At 55.7% G+C, this 16,386-nt stretch overlaps 1 protein-coding gene across 2 annotated transcripts in view; it reads right to left on the bottom strand.

The window, feature by feature from the left end:
• The window catches only part of KY (kyphoscoliosis peptidase), a 49,829-nt gene that overhangs the window by 6,260 nt on the left and 27,183 nt on the right, over positions 1-16,386 (bottom strand). For both annotated transcript variants that reach the window (XM_060149802.1, XM_060149801.1), the window contains 4 exons: positions 15,994-16,102; positions 12,053-12,170; positions 3,718-3,906; positions 2,218-2,408 (listed from right to left, as the gene is read on the bottom strand). In XM_060149802.1, the coding sequence (XP_060005785.1) occupies positions 2,218-2,408; positions 3,718-3,906; positions 12,053-12,170; positions 15,994-16,102 (607 nt within the window). The remainder of the gene's footprint in view (positions 1-2,217; positions 2,409-3,717; positions 3,907-12,052; positions 12,171-15,993; positions 16,103-16,386) is intronic.

Genomic DNA, 16,386 nt, shown 5'->3' with positions numbered 1-16,386 from the left:
GCTGCTCATGGACCCTGTCCTGCTCCATCCTGCACCACAGTTGGTTGTGTGGTCCCCGTGCAATTCACCTTTGATGCATGGAGTACTCCCAGCATCTCCACATGGCAGCCCGAGGACTCCTGAAAATATCCACCCGGTCACTCCGGGGCTCACTTCACCATCAAACCAGAGGCCAGTGGAGAGGCCTGTCCCCTCCTGCCTTGCCTGAGTCAGGACCGTCTTCGGGCCCGCACGGTATTCCCTCACATCCTCCCGGGGGACACCCCTTCACGTCCCAGGGCCCTCACACATGCTCTTCCCCATACCGTTGTCCCCCAAACCTGGATAAGACCTCAGTGTAACGTTCTGACTGCAAAGAAAGCTTTCCTGATGTCCTGGGGTGAGGCTGAGCTGCCTGGAAGCCTCTCTCCTGGCTCTGCATCTCCTCCAGGGAACTTAGCACTGTACTAATGAATTGGTTATGGGTAACGTCCGTCTGTCCTCCCTGAGGGTGCCACAGGGAAGGGTCCACCTGCCTCCTTTCCTGCCATGTCCCAGGCCTGGCCGGGGCGCCTGGCCCAGGGCGTTCTTGGCAAAGGTAAGTTGACTGGCTGGGAAGACTTGAAATCAAGGATTGGAGACACCTGGGGACCAAGCTGGAGCCTGTGACCACCTCTTCCTCTCACCCCTCCTTTGCCTCCTCTCACTCTCTCCTCCCTGCCTTTTGCCCACCTCAGTTTTCCTCTCAGCTTTCTTCCCATCCCCAATCTTAAGAAAACTAGCTCCAGCAAAGAAATGTTCTATAAATATGCTTCATGAATATGCAATCACATTTTAGGTTTACTATATATTAAGAAACCCAGTGTTTACATTTCTCTGTCTCTTGAAAAGGCAAACCCCTTGGGGGCACTGTTTTGACGCTGGTGTGACCTGGCCCATTCCTCCCTGTGGCCCCGTGGCCCATGACAGCTGGAGCAGGGCCCCATCTGACATACGTGTAGGAGCCGCACTCCTGAGACGGCAGCTTCACGACGTTATCTTAGCAGTGGGAGCTGCCAGGTATTTGTAGTGTTAGAAAAAGTATTCCCAAGCTCAGCAGCCTAGTTAAGGAGACTGTTGTGAGGTAGAAGGGACAAGTCAGCTGGGACTAATGTGGGTGCCCCTATATTCCTGAGTGTGGGGTGGGGGTCCCCCGAAGACCCTCCCACAGAGCCCGCTGTGCTCATACCAGGTGAGCTCAGGCCTTCTCTCCTGGGAGCACACAGGGCCCTGGGGGCAGAGATGGGGCCCGTAGGCAGTCCTTGGAGGAAGTGTGGGGGTGCACTTATCCTGCTGGGCTGAGCCCTGACTGTGGCTCGGGCACCCCTGGGCCCAGCACCCCCATAGGCCTTGTAGTTCCCAAACACACCCAGCTGGCTGCCCGTGGCCCCTGTGGGGAGGTGGGGAACAAAGGTCAGTCCAGGCCAGCCTTGGGGACAGCTCGGCCGGGGGTCCTGCATGCCCAGCCCTGGGGAAGTCGGCTGAAGAGGCTGGTCCTGCCTTCAGGAGGGAAGGAAACAGGGCAGCGGGCAGAACCGGCCGGCATCCAGGCAGCGAGGGGAGCTCTGAGAGGCCAGGCAGCGCCCCTGGAGCCCGGCCGTCGTCTGGGGTGCTTGAGCTCAGACCTTGGAGGCCTTGCTGTGTCCTTCCTGGAGCACGTCCTTCCATGTCCCGTGATGCCTGCTCTCCTCCAGCTCCCAGCACCCAGCTCGGTGGCTACCTCCCTACTACAGCCCCCAGCGCTCTGTCCTGGGACACGCCCGCCGCTCGCCCACTAGCTGCTTAAGCCACTGACACACAGACCCTGGCTCAGCCGGGTCAACACACGTTCTCTGCCAGGAGTTTAGGAGCATCTGTCGGGCACCTGAGCTGGGAGGCAGGTGTAGCCAGGTCTGAGGCAGTCCTTTCCCTGCTGTGTGAGCTGAGAGAGACTCCCCCAGCTCGGGCCCACCAGCCCTGGTGCCCCGACCCCGGGCTGAGAACGCGGCCCTCAGGCCAGGGAAACCTCGGACCCCCTACGCATCCCTGTCTTGGTTTATGCTGGTGGGAGGGGCTTCTGTCCCCGCAGATGTGACCTGAGGCTGCGTCATGCCCTGATGGCCTGACGGCCCGGGCTGCCTCTGTCTCCCCTGCACAGCCCCCATATACAGCGTCCAGTGAGCTGGGCCCTGGCAGGGCAGCCCCACGGGCCCGGGTTACCTGTTTTGATGATGGAGGTCTGCGGGTGGGCGCTCAGCATCCCCTTGTTGTAGAACTCACTCTTGTGATACATGTTATTCTCAAACTGCCTCAGAGATTGAGGAGGCTTGAGCAGCTGCCAGTTCTTGTTGTCCGGGAAATGGTCCTCGATGAACAGTGCAGGGTGGGTGAGGAAGTAGAATTCATTGTAGCTGGAGGAGGAAAGCAGGTCAGTAGTCATGTGGGGGGAGCAGGCCCCAGCTGTGCAGAGGCGCAGGGGGGCCCACAGGGGGACTTTGGGGCCTTCTTTGGGCTAACGTATCCTAGGGGGGGTCCAAGCCACTACCCAGTGGGAAGAGGCACCATTTCCGACCCTAACGTGGGCGCTGCAGATGCCCCCTCAGTGGCCGCTTCCATGAATAGGAGGTGAGACAGGATCTGAGGCCCCTTTTAAGAGAAGGCCACCACCCAGGAGGGGCTGTGACCAGGCGGGGAATGGGCTGCCCCTGCTCTCAAAGCCAAAGAGATTTGAAGGGAGCAAAGCCGTGACCCGCAGACCAGGTGCCAGTGGAGTGGAGGGAGGGCAGGGAGGGAAAGCCTGGTGCACCGGCTCCGTCCCCATGGTGACCTGATGTGAGTAGCTGTGCAGGTGGGAGGCCCTGGTGTGGTCCCTGGGGCTGCCTAGACACGGCTCTCTGGTCAGTGATGCAGATCAGGAGAAGAACGGGGGACTCATCCGACATGGGCGAGCCTTCAGTGAGCAGCGCCCAGAGCTGAGGCAGCAAAGCAGGGGTGTGAGTGAACACGTCCTGCATGTACGGGCTCCGCGCACGCACTTGTAGCGGCCCCGCGTGCAGGACCACCAGGATTTTAGCTGCACAAATGGGGCCGTGCTCTCATTTCTCTGGATGAAAAGGCATCTGAGCTGCTGACGGCCATCAAGATCCAGCACGAATGCCAGGCCTGAGCTTAAGGCTGGAGCCTCAGCAGACAGGTGCGCTCCAGCCCCCACTGTGGCCACCGGGAACCTGCACACCCCAGCACCCCGTCCCGCACACCAGACCCCCCTTCGCAGAGGTGGGATTCAGCTGCATTCAGCCCAGAGAGCAGGAGGAGGAAGCCCGGTGTCTGCGAGAAGCAGTAGGAGACAACTCTGGCAACTGTAACACGGTCAGTGGCCAAAGGCCTGAGGGGAACCTACAGACACTTAGAGAAGCTTCTCAGCCCGGCCTTGCCTTGCACTTGGCCTGTGGGCAAACACTGTGCTTTTGGTACTTGGGTGGAGGGAGCGCTGGGGAGACAGAGGGGGGATTTAGACAGTGGAGAGTGAGGTGACAGGAAGGCCTGGGCCCTTATCTTGGCCTGCAGCTAGCTCACTCCCTCCACCAGAGGAAAGGTGGGAGTGGCCAGCAGCACACGGAGGAGGCCCCCCAGCCCTCCTTCCCCTTCCATCCAGCCTTCTCCGCCTGCTGCCTCCTCCATCTCCACCCACCAGGCACCCCGCAGAACCAAGGTACTTACAGGAAGGTGAATTTGGAGGTGGTGGAATCCACCAGGCCGCTGCCCCAGGTGCTGTCCACCAGGTGCCATCTCCCCTCCAGGAACACGGCGTTCCAGGCGTGGTCAAACTCCCCGGAGAAGCTCTGCCCCGGCTGGTAGCCAAAGCCCTTGGAGTAGCCAGGCACCGTCATGCACTGCACGCCAGCGATCCTGGGGCGGGACAGGGCTCTGAGAGGCGGCTCCTGCTGGGGCTGCGTCCAGCACAAGTCTGTCTGTCTGTGGCCCCAAGCCTTAGGTGCATTTGCTGTCCGGAAGTCCCTCCGGGCCTCTCCTCTTCCCTGACTCTCGCCCAGTCACACACACACAGACTTTTGTCTGCAGAGCCGGAGGACAGGGGGACACAGGGCTGGCTGGTCCCTCTGGCACAGCCTGGCTGCGGTCCCCGCTGTCTGCTCCCCCTCCAGCCTCTACAGAGCACTTGGGAATGTCTCTCCCCAGAGCCTGCCTGAGGGCTCCGCCGGCAGCCGCAGGAGGACAGTGGTGCAATGGTGAGGGGCGCCTGGCGGACACGGAAACCAGGGGCATGCCAATGCTCTCGACTCGATTCACGTGGCTGGGGAGTTGGGTTGAGGTGCCACGGGTGGGGCGTCAGGCAGGGTGCTGCACGCGAGGGTTAGGGAGAAAGCTGAGCTCACCTCCACCGCCACGTCCTGCCCGCGGACACCTGTGCGGGGACCCCTGGGGCAGGCCAGCTGGGGTCCCCATCTTGACCTGGGGAGGACTGGCCCACTGCCAGGGCCACCACGGTGCATTAAGGCCATTTGCCGACTGATCGCCCTGGCCACGGTTTCAGAGTCCCCTGTAGCTGTTACTTCGGGAGTGGAAATGCTGAGCGGTCAGCTCGAGCTTTTATCAAGACCCCCTTGACAGTGTGTTCCCTCACTGCTCACAACCAAGCTGGCCTGGACGGTGGGGCGATGGGCGCTGGTCACCTCTGGGGACCAAATGGCAAGCTCTAATCTGGGCACTTGCAGCTGGAACACTGAGGCCCAGACCTGGGCTGTGGGCAGCACCGCACGGCCACGGCAAGCACCCCGAGAGTCTTGCCATGGCCAGCTGGTCCTCTCCTTCAGCAGCCCTGCCCCCACATGGCAGCTCTTCTGGTGCAGGGGACCCCTAGTGCCAGCCCTTCTGGGGCCTCTGTGTGAGCTAGAACAAGGTGCTCCTTCTTCAGGACACTTTCCTTTCACTGTGGAAGGTTGGTGTAATCAACGCCCAAACCCGTGATATCCAGGATGTTCGTGATGGCCCATCGGATGGGGCTCAGCACGAGCTGCCCGCTGACTCTGCCCTCCCCTTGCACGAACCGGGGCTGTGCTCCGGGTGTAGGCCCGGCCTGAATCAGGGAAGCGGCCTCGGGCAGCTGGGGTCCCTCCGGGAGCAGGTCTGCAGTCTCAGTTGCTCTGAACAAGAGGCCATGGAGCCTCAGGCTAATGGGGTGAAATCGCCATGCACACAGGATAGGAATGGGGAAATTTTCCGTATAAAAACGACCATTTAATTAACAATTAGTAGAATATTGGATTAAATACGACTTATCTCTATTTACATATCATTTGTTGAAAGACCTAGTGGGGCAAAATATGGAGCCTGCAAATTACCAGATTCCACCTTGCCATGGGGGCCGCTCACGTGCCCACGCGGCCTGAGCTCCCCTCTCCTGCCGGGGGGCAAGCCTGCTCTGCTGAGGCTCCTTATGGGCTGGGAAGTTTTGCAGCCCCCCACCCTTCTGCCTGCCAAAAGGACGTCCAGGCCTCCCAGGCTGCCTAAGAAATCCCATGGGAACAGACCAGCCGGGCCCGTGGGGAGGATTTCGGGACCCCTTGGGGGGCGGGAGCAGAGAACGAGAGAAACCAGATTCCCGTGGATGTCAGGATTCTGCTGGTAAAAGCCAGCACGGACTCCCTGGAGCAGAAGGGCCGCCCAGAGGCTCGAGGCCTGGGAGGGGTGGGCCCAGGACCCCAGGGGAGGGAAGTGCAGCAGCATGCCTGGAGAGCCCCCTCCTCACTTAGCTGCAATGGGATGAGGCCCAGGGGGTTCTCAGCCTGTGTGATCTGAGTGAGTTTATAGTCTTAGAAGAAACAGCCAGCAGAGGGGAGAGGCAAGGGTCCCATGCCAGGCCAGAGGGCTGGGACTGAGGTACGTGGGAGGCATAGGGGCGCCTTCCATAGGAGGTAGGGCTCCCTATACTCAGAGAGTGGACGAGGAGAAGGAATGTTGTGAAAAACATTTAACGAGGTAGGAGATGTTCCTGACACGCTGTTAACTGACAAGAGCCTATAAACCCCTGCCATCAGCACAAGGGGTGTGTGTGTGTGTGTGCACGCGTGCGTGCGCGCATGCATGGAAAACAAGAGATGGGGGAGGGCAGAGTGAGAGAGACAGTCCAAAAGTCATCTGGTCTCTTAGTGATGGGATTATGGGTGATTTTAATTTTCTTCTTTAAGCTTCTCTTTAATTTTAAAATTTTCAATAACGATTATGCGTTACTTTTCGAATTGGAAAAGAATCCATAAATACTACTTGAAAACGACACTTTTAGTGAGTTATTTTCCTTTCTTGCCCAGAACGTCGGTGCATATGAATTTCTAGGATGACGTGGAGGAGTGTGGAGTACTGGGACACCAGTGTTTACACAAGGGGCTGCTTTGCAGGAAGGGAGGGGAGCTGCGGGCCTTGGGAGGGTGGCTGCTCAGCTCTGAGCGAAGTCAAGGGGGGGAAGGAGAGGTGCTGAGCGCCTTTGCGGCCTCCAGATGCTGTGAGAAAGATGGGGCTGGGGCTGATGTGGGCAGATGGCTGACTCGAGCTCTGCCGGAGTGTCCTCCTGGGAGAAGCCGTGTCCCCGGGCAGAGGTATCCTCCCACCACGGGTGTGAAGTGGAGGTCAGAGTTGAGCACCAACTAGGGGAATAAGAGTGAACACCCCGCCCCAAGCCTGGAAAGGGCCGGAGGGGGGAGAAGCGAGTGGCCAGCTGTCCTCCCAGAGGGCTGGGGGCGGGGGCGGGCTGGAGGCGGCGGTGACTTGGCTGAGCCGGGAGGGCGGGGCTCACCCCAGTGTGACCTTGCCAGGCTCACTGTGGGCAACACAGAAGGTTGGCATTAAATGATCTCTAGGGGTTGATTCTCTTCTGACAGGCTGAGGAGAAGCTGGGAGGGCCGTGGGGAATGCCTAGGGCAGAGTAAAGATGAAAAAACCCCCTCAGCTGTAAGCTTCTGCCATGCTTGACTATGACACGAGGATGTTTTATTACCTGGCAGCCATGTGCTAGATGAATTGGACAAAGAAGTCATAATGTAAAGCATTATTGTTAATAATCCATAACTCTCATGCGAGGGTGTGGACCTAGTAATTCTAGCTGCTGATTGCTAGACAGATGACCCACCACCATCTCAGGTCGTCAAAAGATCACCAACGGTATACACTGCAAAGCACTGTACCAGGCGCAGGCACCAGGGGATAATATCACATACATCATTTCAAAATGTAATAAATAGCATAACATAATAAGTTGTAATATTCTAAACATAAAGGTCACTGGCCACCCTAGATGTGCTCATAGTCGGAAGGGGGCAGATATGTGAACCGTCACGAAAATGCTAGTGATAAGCACGGCCCTTTCAGGGAACCCAAAGGAGCAGGAATTTGCTGGAAAGCTAGGGGAGAGCACTGAATAAGCGGAGGACGAGAAACGTTTCCGCCTCTCAAAGAACCCCAACCAGCCAGCCTAGAGCCCCAAATATTAGCCAGGGAGACGTATCTAATAACCTCGGGCTGCAGAATCTTGGTTTTTACTTTTGACAGTTTTGAAAATCCCAACACCAGTGGTTTTACGGAGGAGGTGATGGATCCAGACTGTGACTCATTTTAAACAGAGACGATCCGGGCCTCGGCAGCAGGGTGGCTGAGCGGCCTGGGGTGGGCGGTGTACCCTGCACATATCAGCCCCTGACCATAGTGGGCTTCCTCACCTCGGACCACTTCTCCCAGGATGTCTGAGCCACACAGAAAAAAGCAGGGAGGGTGGGAAGGCTATAGGAGAGGCAGTGAGGCATGCTCTTTTTTCCCATCTTGATGAAAACATTGTGATTTCTAATAGTAAAATTAGGAAACATGGTTTCGTTAACGTTAAGCCCAAGGGCCAGTTTAACTGGGCAAATGTGTGAATTAGAATTTTTAGGGCCTTGCTGTTCCTGAAATGGTCCTCAAGAAGGTCGTAGAAAACAAATTTATGGTTACCAAAGGGAAGGTGGGGGAGGGATAAATTGGGAGTTTGGGATTAAAATATACACTCTACTATATATAAAACAGATAACCAACAAGGTCCTACTGTATAGCACAGGGAACTATACTCAATATCTTGAAATAACCAATAATGGAAGAGAATGTAAAAGGATATATATATGTATGTATAACTGAATCACTTTGCTGTACACCTGAAACTAACCCAACATTTCAAATCAATGTTTTTCAATAAAAACTAAAAAAGGTATATTATATAAATCCAAAAAAAGGTAAATTCTAAACTGGCAAAAAAATTGTGATTTCTATACTACAGCAGGACATGAATAACCATGATTTATGTTTCACAATTTATGTAGTTGATTTCTTGTAAATTTGACAGTGTCTTCATATTTCTGCTATATGGTCGGTCCCCTTACCCTTTTCTTATACCACCACCCTTACAGCAAGGTCAGTAACTGTAATCATGGTAATAATTTTCACTCCAAAGCCCTGTTTAGAGCCTTTTGAGGTTGACTTCAGCGGCCTCCTCTCTGACAAGTGAGGAGTTGGCAGTTCAGAGAGGGAGGCTGACTTGCCTGGGGACACTCAGTAGTCCAGGGGCCAAAGCAGCGCCAGGATTCATTTTTCCTGATGCACAGTTCAGTAGGCTCTGTAATTGCACCAGCCCTTTTGTACACCGAGATTTGTTTTAATCTATAAACTGGGTGGTATACAGAGTGAAATTAAAGGCTGGTTTGCTATAGTGATGTAATTCATCTTCGTGAGCACTCTCCTTTGGTGTATCTATAAGGACGGGAGAGTTTAGATGCCCCTTTCAGAGGCCGTATATGGTGAGGATCATTTAAGGTTATTTAATGTATCCAGGCTTCTGGGCCTTTGGAACCAAGTGATGTTCTGGGATGGGCTGGGGCACGCAGCAGCACGCCACTGTGACAGCTGAAGGATGCATGGAAAACACACTGACATCTGATTGGTGACAACGCGTCTCCTCAGCACCAAAGTCTCAAACTGGTAATGAGCTCCTGGCCTTATCAGAAGCCCCTGGACAATCTGCTAGCTGGTGGTGCCAGCGCGGTGATAACGGGGAGACATTGCACTGGAGGCTGACTTAGCGGCAGAATTCTGGGGAATTAAGCTTGACTCTTGCAAGGAAATGAAGCAAAATTCATGAAGGCTGTCGGGGAACTGAGGCAAAAGGAGAGACATCAATGCTGGACGAGAGAAGGTCAGAAAGAAACTGGTCCAGCAGTTACAAGCAACAGTGCTAACAAAAAAGGTATATTGGTTACTTGGGAAAGACGATGAAGAAATGAATGACATTGCAAAAATATCTGAATTCCCCACCAAATTACTTTATTATATCAGTCTTTAATGAGGCCACCGCAGGGAGGTGAAATGGACTGGCAGAAGTAATGACAGCCGTGTGGATACAACTCTTGCTAAGAGGCCACCTTGACAACTAAGCAGGGGTAAACCAGCAAGTGTGGATTACACGTCTTCAGTTATTAAGGAGTCCGGTAATGAATTTACCAAACCTTCAGCAGTTATTTTAAAGGGAAGGGGACTTAGGAAGGATGCATGGACAAGGTTACCGAACTTTAAAGCCAAAGTTAAAGGAATTCAGCGAACTGTGAGCTATTGTTAAATGTCCCAGGCAATGCAGAGAGTATTTCACATGGTAACTGCCAAGTTGGAACCTAGCTTTAAATGATGCAAAACGTTGGGATGTGTTTTAATGATCAGCTTCAGGCCAGAATACGGCCGTTGTTAAGTATCTGGACCAGGCCAAAAGAGCTGACAGTTCCACTCAAGGCCAATGTCAATTTTCTGAGCCTATGTGAGTCTATGTGGGTCTGTAGGAAAGTTCTACAGAGCAAAGACACTCCAGTACTGTGGGAAGACAGGGAGGATTAAAAAAAACAACAAGCCCCAAGTCAGGTTAGCAAACTGCAAACTGCATGTTCTCATTTAGTCCTGCAGTCCTGCAAGTAGGCAATAAAGTCCGCAGTGTACAGATAAGAAAACTGAGGCTCCCAGAGGCTTAGTGCCTTCCAAAAGGAACAAAACTAATAAGTGGTACATTAAGGACTGGAAATCAAGGACTGGTAAACTAACTGAGGCCTGGAAGTATAAATCTGATACTCCTTCCATACCATGCTAAGAAGGCTTCTACTGGATAAAGAAGGATATGTTCTATGACTTAAAACCCTGAGTGTTTTCAAATTTGCAAATTGAGATGAAAATGCTGAAAGGTGCTAGGCACAAATAGAGCTGAACACAGAGGGAGGGCTATTCCATTATTTAAAAAGAGAAGAAGGTCCATTTCATACAAGTCTGCTAGGAATATCCTGTCATTTCCTGTCATTGAGGACCTACTATGTGTAGGATTCTGAGATGTATATTCACAGGGAAAGCAGAAAGGGTCCGGGGAGACATATGAAGACACAGAAGACCTATAAGACCTATAAGAAGAAATGAGCACAGGCAAAGCCTACATGATAGAACAAAGTCCAGAAAGGAATATGACAAAATGTCAAGTGTCATCTCTAAGTGGTAGGATTCGGGTAACTTAATTTTCTTCTTTTTGCTTCTATGCACTTTATAAATCTATAGTTAAGTTTTATTTTAATTTACAGAAGTGAGTTAAAGAAAAGCCTAAGCAAGACCTGAGCTGGTGTACAGGTGTGCTGACGGCACCCCGGGAGGGGGAGGGGGGCCATCCTGCAGCGGGGCCCAAAGAGCATTAGGGAGAGGAGAGCAGAAAGGGCCTGAGGAGCTGGAAGTGGGGGGAGCGGCGGAGGCGGCAAGGCCAGGAGGGAGATGAGGCTGCAGTTGGGAGGACATCATGGGGCAGCGTAAGCCTTTAGTCTGGTTCAGGAACCCAGGGCCTGGGAGCCTGGGCAGGGGGCCGGTGAGGACCCCGGTTTCTGGAGAGGCCCAAAGGCATGTGGGGTGCCTGGGTCTAGGGTGGGGTGGGAATGTGGGGGTTGGGAGATGGGTTGCACCTCTGCACCCTGACCCGCCGTGGGCCCCCCTCTAAGAGCAAACGGTGAGCAGGAGGGGTGGAGAAGCATGTCTGCGCTTGCTGGGTGCGGGAGGCTGGACCACTGGGGGTCAGGCAGGGACTGGGATGCGTGTCCCCCAGGAGCAGGACATCCTGTGGCCGCTGTACAGCACCGACACACCACGCCCGCCCGCCCGTGGACTCAAGTGTCTGTTGCTACTCTTGGTTTGATGAATTGCCCCCTGCAGTCCTGGCTGGCTGATGTCTGGGTGCCTGAGAACCCCGGCTCCCAGAGGGCTGCAGGGGCAGTGGGCACAGTCTGTCTACACCCCTGGGGATGGGCTTTTCAGTGGTCCCCAGGGCTGGCTGACTGCTTCCCGGGGAACACGGCAGACCTCAGAGAGCAGGCACAGGAAGCTGTGCAGGTCGGCGGGGCTCCCCCAGCCTTGAGTCTGTCTCCAGGTCACCTAGAACCCGCAGTGAGGTCTCCAAACACAAATGAGAGCAGCCACTCGCCTGCTCTCACCCACCTGGGCAACCTGGCCAGGTGCTCGCTCCCGGAGCAATGGAAACGGAGCCCAAAGGCTCCAAGAGACAAGCTGCTTCCTAGCTATTCAGCTTTTCCAACTGACAAATCTTTTCGAGGGTGGAGCTTTTGTTTGCCCCAAGAGGGCCCCTGTGCCAGCCCTGAGGACAGCCTTTCACAGTCCTCTTGGCGCCCGCAGTCACTGTCCTTGCGTTCCCAGATCTGCCATTCTTCTAACCTTCAGCTGCACAGAGATGGGAGAAGGTGGAAAAAGGGCCTTTTATAACCAAATTATCTCTGTGCATTCATCTGCCATTATGTTAATGTATCCCGAAGCCCGACAGATGGTACAAAGTCAATTACGCTGGTGTTAAAAAGGGAGAAATTGACCTTTTCAGGACTCACTTGGATTCAGAGCAGAGTTTGCAAACTCGGGTTTCAGGCCTGGCACGTGGGTGAAGGTGCAGGGCACTTGGCAGGGGGAGGGGCTGGGTCAGGGTGGTGAGCCCGGGATGCCTCTGTACCTGCACATTCTCTCAAAGAGCCCAGCGTAGCCATCACAGTTGGTCTTCTGGGTCTGCAGGATGGCGGTGGGTTTGAAGGCCTGGCGGTCCTTCTCCTGGGCGGCCTCGATGTCATACTCTGGAGGGCAGAGGAGGAGGCCGTGAGGAACCAGGTCCCTGGAGACGACCCGGCTGGTGCAGAGGAGAGAGGGGTCCACAATCTGTGGCGCCGCCCCTGCCCTCCACTGTACTTCCAGCATCACTTGGGCTGGCCTCCCTCAGGCCGGGGAGAAACCGCTATGGACTGAAGGGAACAGGGCCCCAGTCCAGGTGCTATCTGGCAAATGTCCCCTCTGTGTGGGTGAGGGCAGGAAGAGCAAGGCATTGGCTGAGGGGCCACTGGCTCCTTAGGCCTCGTAGGAGCGGCTGAGAGGGGAGGGACAAAGACAGCACTGGGCTGGGGTTTGCCTGCGTGTCCCCACCACAGCACAGCTCTGCAGACGGGGCCAGTGAGGCAGCTCACCCATCCCTGCGGCAGCCCCCAAGGCCAAAGCCGCACACTGACCTGCAGGGGGCGAACTGAGCCACTATTAAAACTTGTCCCAAACAGAGAAGACAGACTGTCACTTCAGTAACAGTAGAGCTTAAGGCACGGGGGAGGACCTGAGCCTGTGGCCTTTGAGGGCACAAAGGAGGTGTGTGTGTGTGTGTGTGGGGGCTGGGGGGTGGTGTGTATGTGTGTGTGTGGTGGTATGTGTGTGTGTGTGTGCATGCGCACGTGTCTGTGTGTGCATGTGTGTGTATGGGGCTAGTGGTATGGTGTGTGTGTGTGCGCGCGTGTAGTGTGTGTGTGGGCTGTGTGTGTGCGCGCGCGTGTGTGTGGTGTGGTGGGTTGTGCGTGTGTGTGCACGTGTGTGTACATGTGTGTGTGTGCACATGCGTGTGTGGGGTGTGTGTGTGCATGCGCACGTGTCTGTGTGTGCATGTGTGTGTATGGGGCTAGTGGTATGGTGTGTGTGTGTGTGCGCGCGTGTAGTGTGTGTGTGGGCTGTGTGTGCGCGCACGCGTGTGTGTGGTGTGGTGGGTTGTGCGTGTGTGTGCACGTGTGTGTGTACATGTGTGTGTGTGCACATGCGTGTGTGGGGTGTGTGTGTGTGTCCGTGTGTGCATGTGTGGGGTGTGTGTATGCCTGTGTGGGTGTGTGTGCGTGTGTGTGTGATTGCAGTGTGTGTGTGTGCGCGTGTGTGTGGGTGGGTTGGGTTGTGTGTGTGGTGTGTGTGGGGATGTGTGTGTGGGGTGTGTGTGTGTGTGTGGGGGTCTGTGTATGTGTGTGGGTGGGTGTGCGTGTTTTTGATGTGTGTGTGTGTTTGTGCGAGTGCATGTGTGGTGTGTGTGTGCGTGTGTGTGCAGGGTGGGGTCTGTGTATGTGTGTGGGTGGGTGTGCGTGTTTTTGATGTGTGTGTTTGTGCGAGTGCATGTGTGGTGTGTGTGTGTGGGGGTTGTGGGTGGGTGTGCGTGTTTTTGGTGTGTGCATGTGGAGTGGGGTGGTTTGTGTGTGTGTGTGTGCACGTGTGTGTTTGGTGTGTGTGTGTGCGTGTGGGTGTGTGGTTGTGGGTGGATGTGCGTGTTTTTGGTGTGTGTGTGTTTGTGCACGTGCGTCTGTGGGGTGGGGTGGGCTGTGTGTGGGTGTGTGTGGGGTGGGGTGGGGTGTGTGTGGGGTGGGGTGGGGTGTGTGCGTGTGTGTATGTGTGTGGTTGTGGGTGCGTGTATTTGGTGTGTGCATGTGGGGTGTGTGTGGGGGGGTGGTTGTGGGTGGGTGTGCATGTTTTCGGTGTGTGTGTGTGCATGTGCATCTGTGGGGTGGGGTGGGCTGTGTGTGGGTTTGTGTGTGTGTGCAGGGTGTGTGTGTGTGCGTGTGTGTAGGGGGTGGGGTGGGGTGTGTGTGCTTGTGTGTGGGGTGTGTGTGTGTGGGTTGTGGGTGGGTGTGCATGTTTTAGGTGTGTGCGTGTGGGGTGGGGTGGTTTGTGTGTGTGTGTGCGTATGTGTGTGGTGTGTGTGTGGTTGTGTGTGGGTGTGCATGCTTTTGGTGTGTGTGTGTGGGGTGTGTGTGTGTGCGTGCCTGTGTGTGTGTGGGGTGGGGTGGTTTGTGTGTGCTTGTGTGTGTGTGTGGTTGTGGGTGTGTGTGTTTTTGGTGTGTGTGTGTTTGTGCGTGTGCATCTGTGGGGTGAGGTGGGCTGTGTGTGTGTGGTGTGTGTGTGTGTGTGCATGCATGTGTGCATGTGGGGTGGGGTGGTTTGTGTGTGTGTGGTGGTGTGTGTGTGGTGTGTGTGTGTGGTTGTGTGTGTGTGTGTTTTTGGTGTGTGTGTGTGTTGTGTGCATGCATCTGTGGAGTGGGGTGGGCTGTGTGTGTGTGTGTGTGTGTGCGTGCACGTGTGGGGTGGGGTGGTTTGTGTGTGTGTGGGGTGGGGTGGTTTGTGTGTGTGTGTTTGTGTGCATGTGTGTGTGTGGTTGTGGTGTGGTGTGGGTGTTTTGGGTGTGTGTGTGTGTTTGTGTGTGTGTGTTTGTGTGTGTGCATGTTGGGGGTGGGGTGGGCTGTGTGTGTGTGTGGTGTGTGGTGTGTGTGTGCATGTGTGTGGTGTGTGTTTGCGTGTGCGGGGATGTATGTGTGTGTGTGTGTACATGTGTGCATGTGGGGTGGGGTGGTTTGTCTGTGTGTGTGCATGTGTGGGTGTGCAGGGGTGTGTGTGGTGTGTGTGTGCACGTGTGTTTGGGGTGTGCATGTGTGGGGTTTGTGTGCGTGCATGTGTGTGGGGGTGGGGTGGGGTGTGTGTGTGGATGTATGTGTGTGTGTGTGCGTGCATGTGTGCATGTGGGGTGGGGTGTTTTGTGTGTGTGGTGTGTGCGCGTGGGTGCGCGTGGGTGTGGGTGTGGTGTGGGTGTGCGTGTGTGTGCGTGTGTTTGGGGTGTGCATGTGTGGGGTTTGTGTGTGTGCGTGTGTGGGGGGGGGATGTGTGTGTGTGGGTGTGTGTGCGTGTGTGTGCGTGTGTGTGTGGGTGTGTGTGGGCAGTGCAGCAAACAAAGTCCTGACGGATGTCCTGTTTCCCATCCTGCCCCCTTAAAACCCAGGCTGAGTGCCAGGGCTGGAGTTGGAGGAGTGGCTCCTCAGGTCCTATGGCAGATGCCCTACCTGTGTCAGGTGAGTTCATCCTCTAAGCTGCATCCCTAACTGCTGCTCTGGGAGGACAAAGAGAAAGCCCAGTGGCAGCAGGTCAGGGAAGCCCTGCTGGTCTCTATGTCACAGGGAAGTCACTAGAAGTCCATCCCACCACCCAGCTCCTCCATGGACTGCGGGGTGCAGCACCCAGCTTCCCCTTAGCAACCACCTGTGGGATTGGCTTGAGCTGGTCAGACTCTCAAGGGTGTCCCATGCAGAGCTGTGGGCAGCTGCGCAGGCCCAGGTCCCCTGGGGTGGCTCTGAGAACCTGGAGACTGGGCTGAGAGCAGAAGCTGAGGTCCCCACTGTGGGAGCAGGCAGCCGGGAGAGGGGTGCCCACTCACCCACCACTCCCGGGTGTTTTGAGAAACCTCTGGTGTTACAGCAACTTTTCAAATAGCTATGGCTCATCCCCAGCCTCCTCCTTCTTGGAGATGACCTTCTGCCCTGGGTTCTCATCTCTGTGGAGCAGGTCGCCCAGGGAGGCAGGACTGAGGGAAGGCTGCCGCTGGGTGAGGGGCCTCAGCTCTGGCTGTGGGCAGAGGGCCACGTGGGATCCTTGCCCATGCACCCTTCATGGAGACTGATAGCACACAGTGAGTTAACCTTGGTTATTGAACCCAACCATCTGAGAGCCCCTCTCCTCCACCTTCCCTCTTCCTCCACACACATGGGTGATGGAGTCAAGCCCAGAGACGTTCCTCTGGGAACAGGGTCGCAGAGCCAGTGGCCCTACCGGCAGGCCTACCTATGTGGTGGCAGATCCAGATCCAGATGGCGCGGACCCTCTCCAGGTCACTGTGGGCCTCCTGGAGCAGGTCGCTCACCAGCGCGTCCAGGCCGCTCTTGACTGTCACCTGGGAAGTGGGAGGAGTGTGCTACGTCAGGGCCCAGATAAGGGCTGTGAGGAGCCCGGTGCCTTGCCACCTGCAGCCAGCACTGCCCTTCCTCTGGGCAGAGAAGGAGGAGAGGCCCAGAGGCTCAAAGACTGGGCTTAGGGCAACCTTGATGCGGTCTGGACGCAGTGGGAAGTGCTGACCAGCTGAACCACTGGCCCTAGAGCCATCACATCTCTCTGCAGCAGCTCCTGGGGCCAGTCAAGTGGCCATCCGGGCGCTGTAGCAGCCCCTAGTCATGGTCA

Source organism: Lagenorhynchus albirostris, chromosome 5, assembly GCF_949774975.1.
Source record: "Lagenorhynchus albirostris chromosome 5, mLagAlb1.1, whole genome shotgun sequence".
In the NCBI taxonomy this organism is placed as follows: Eukaryota; Metazoa; Chordata; class Mammalia; order Artiodactyla; family Delphinidae; genus Lagenorhynchus; species Lagenorhynchus albirostris.
This window is presented reverse-complemented; position numbering and strand designations above follow the sequence as displayed.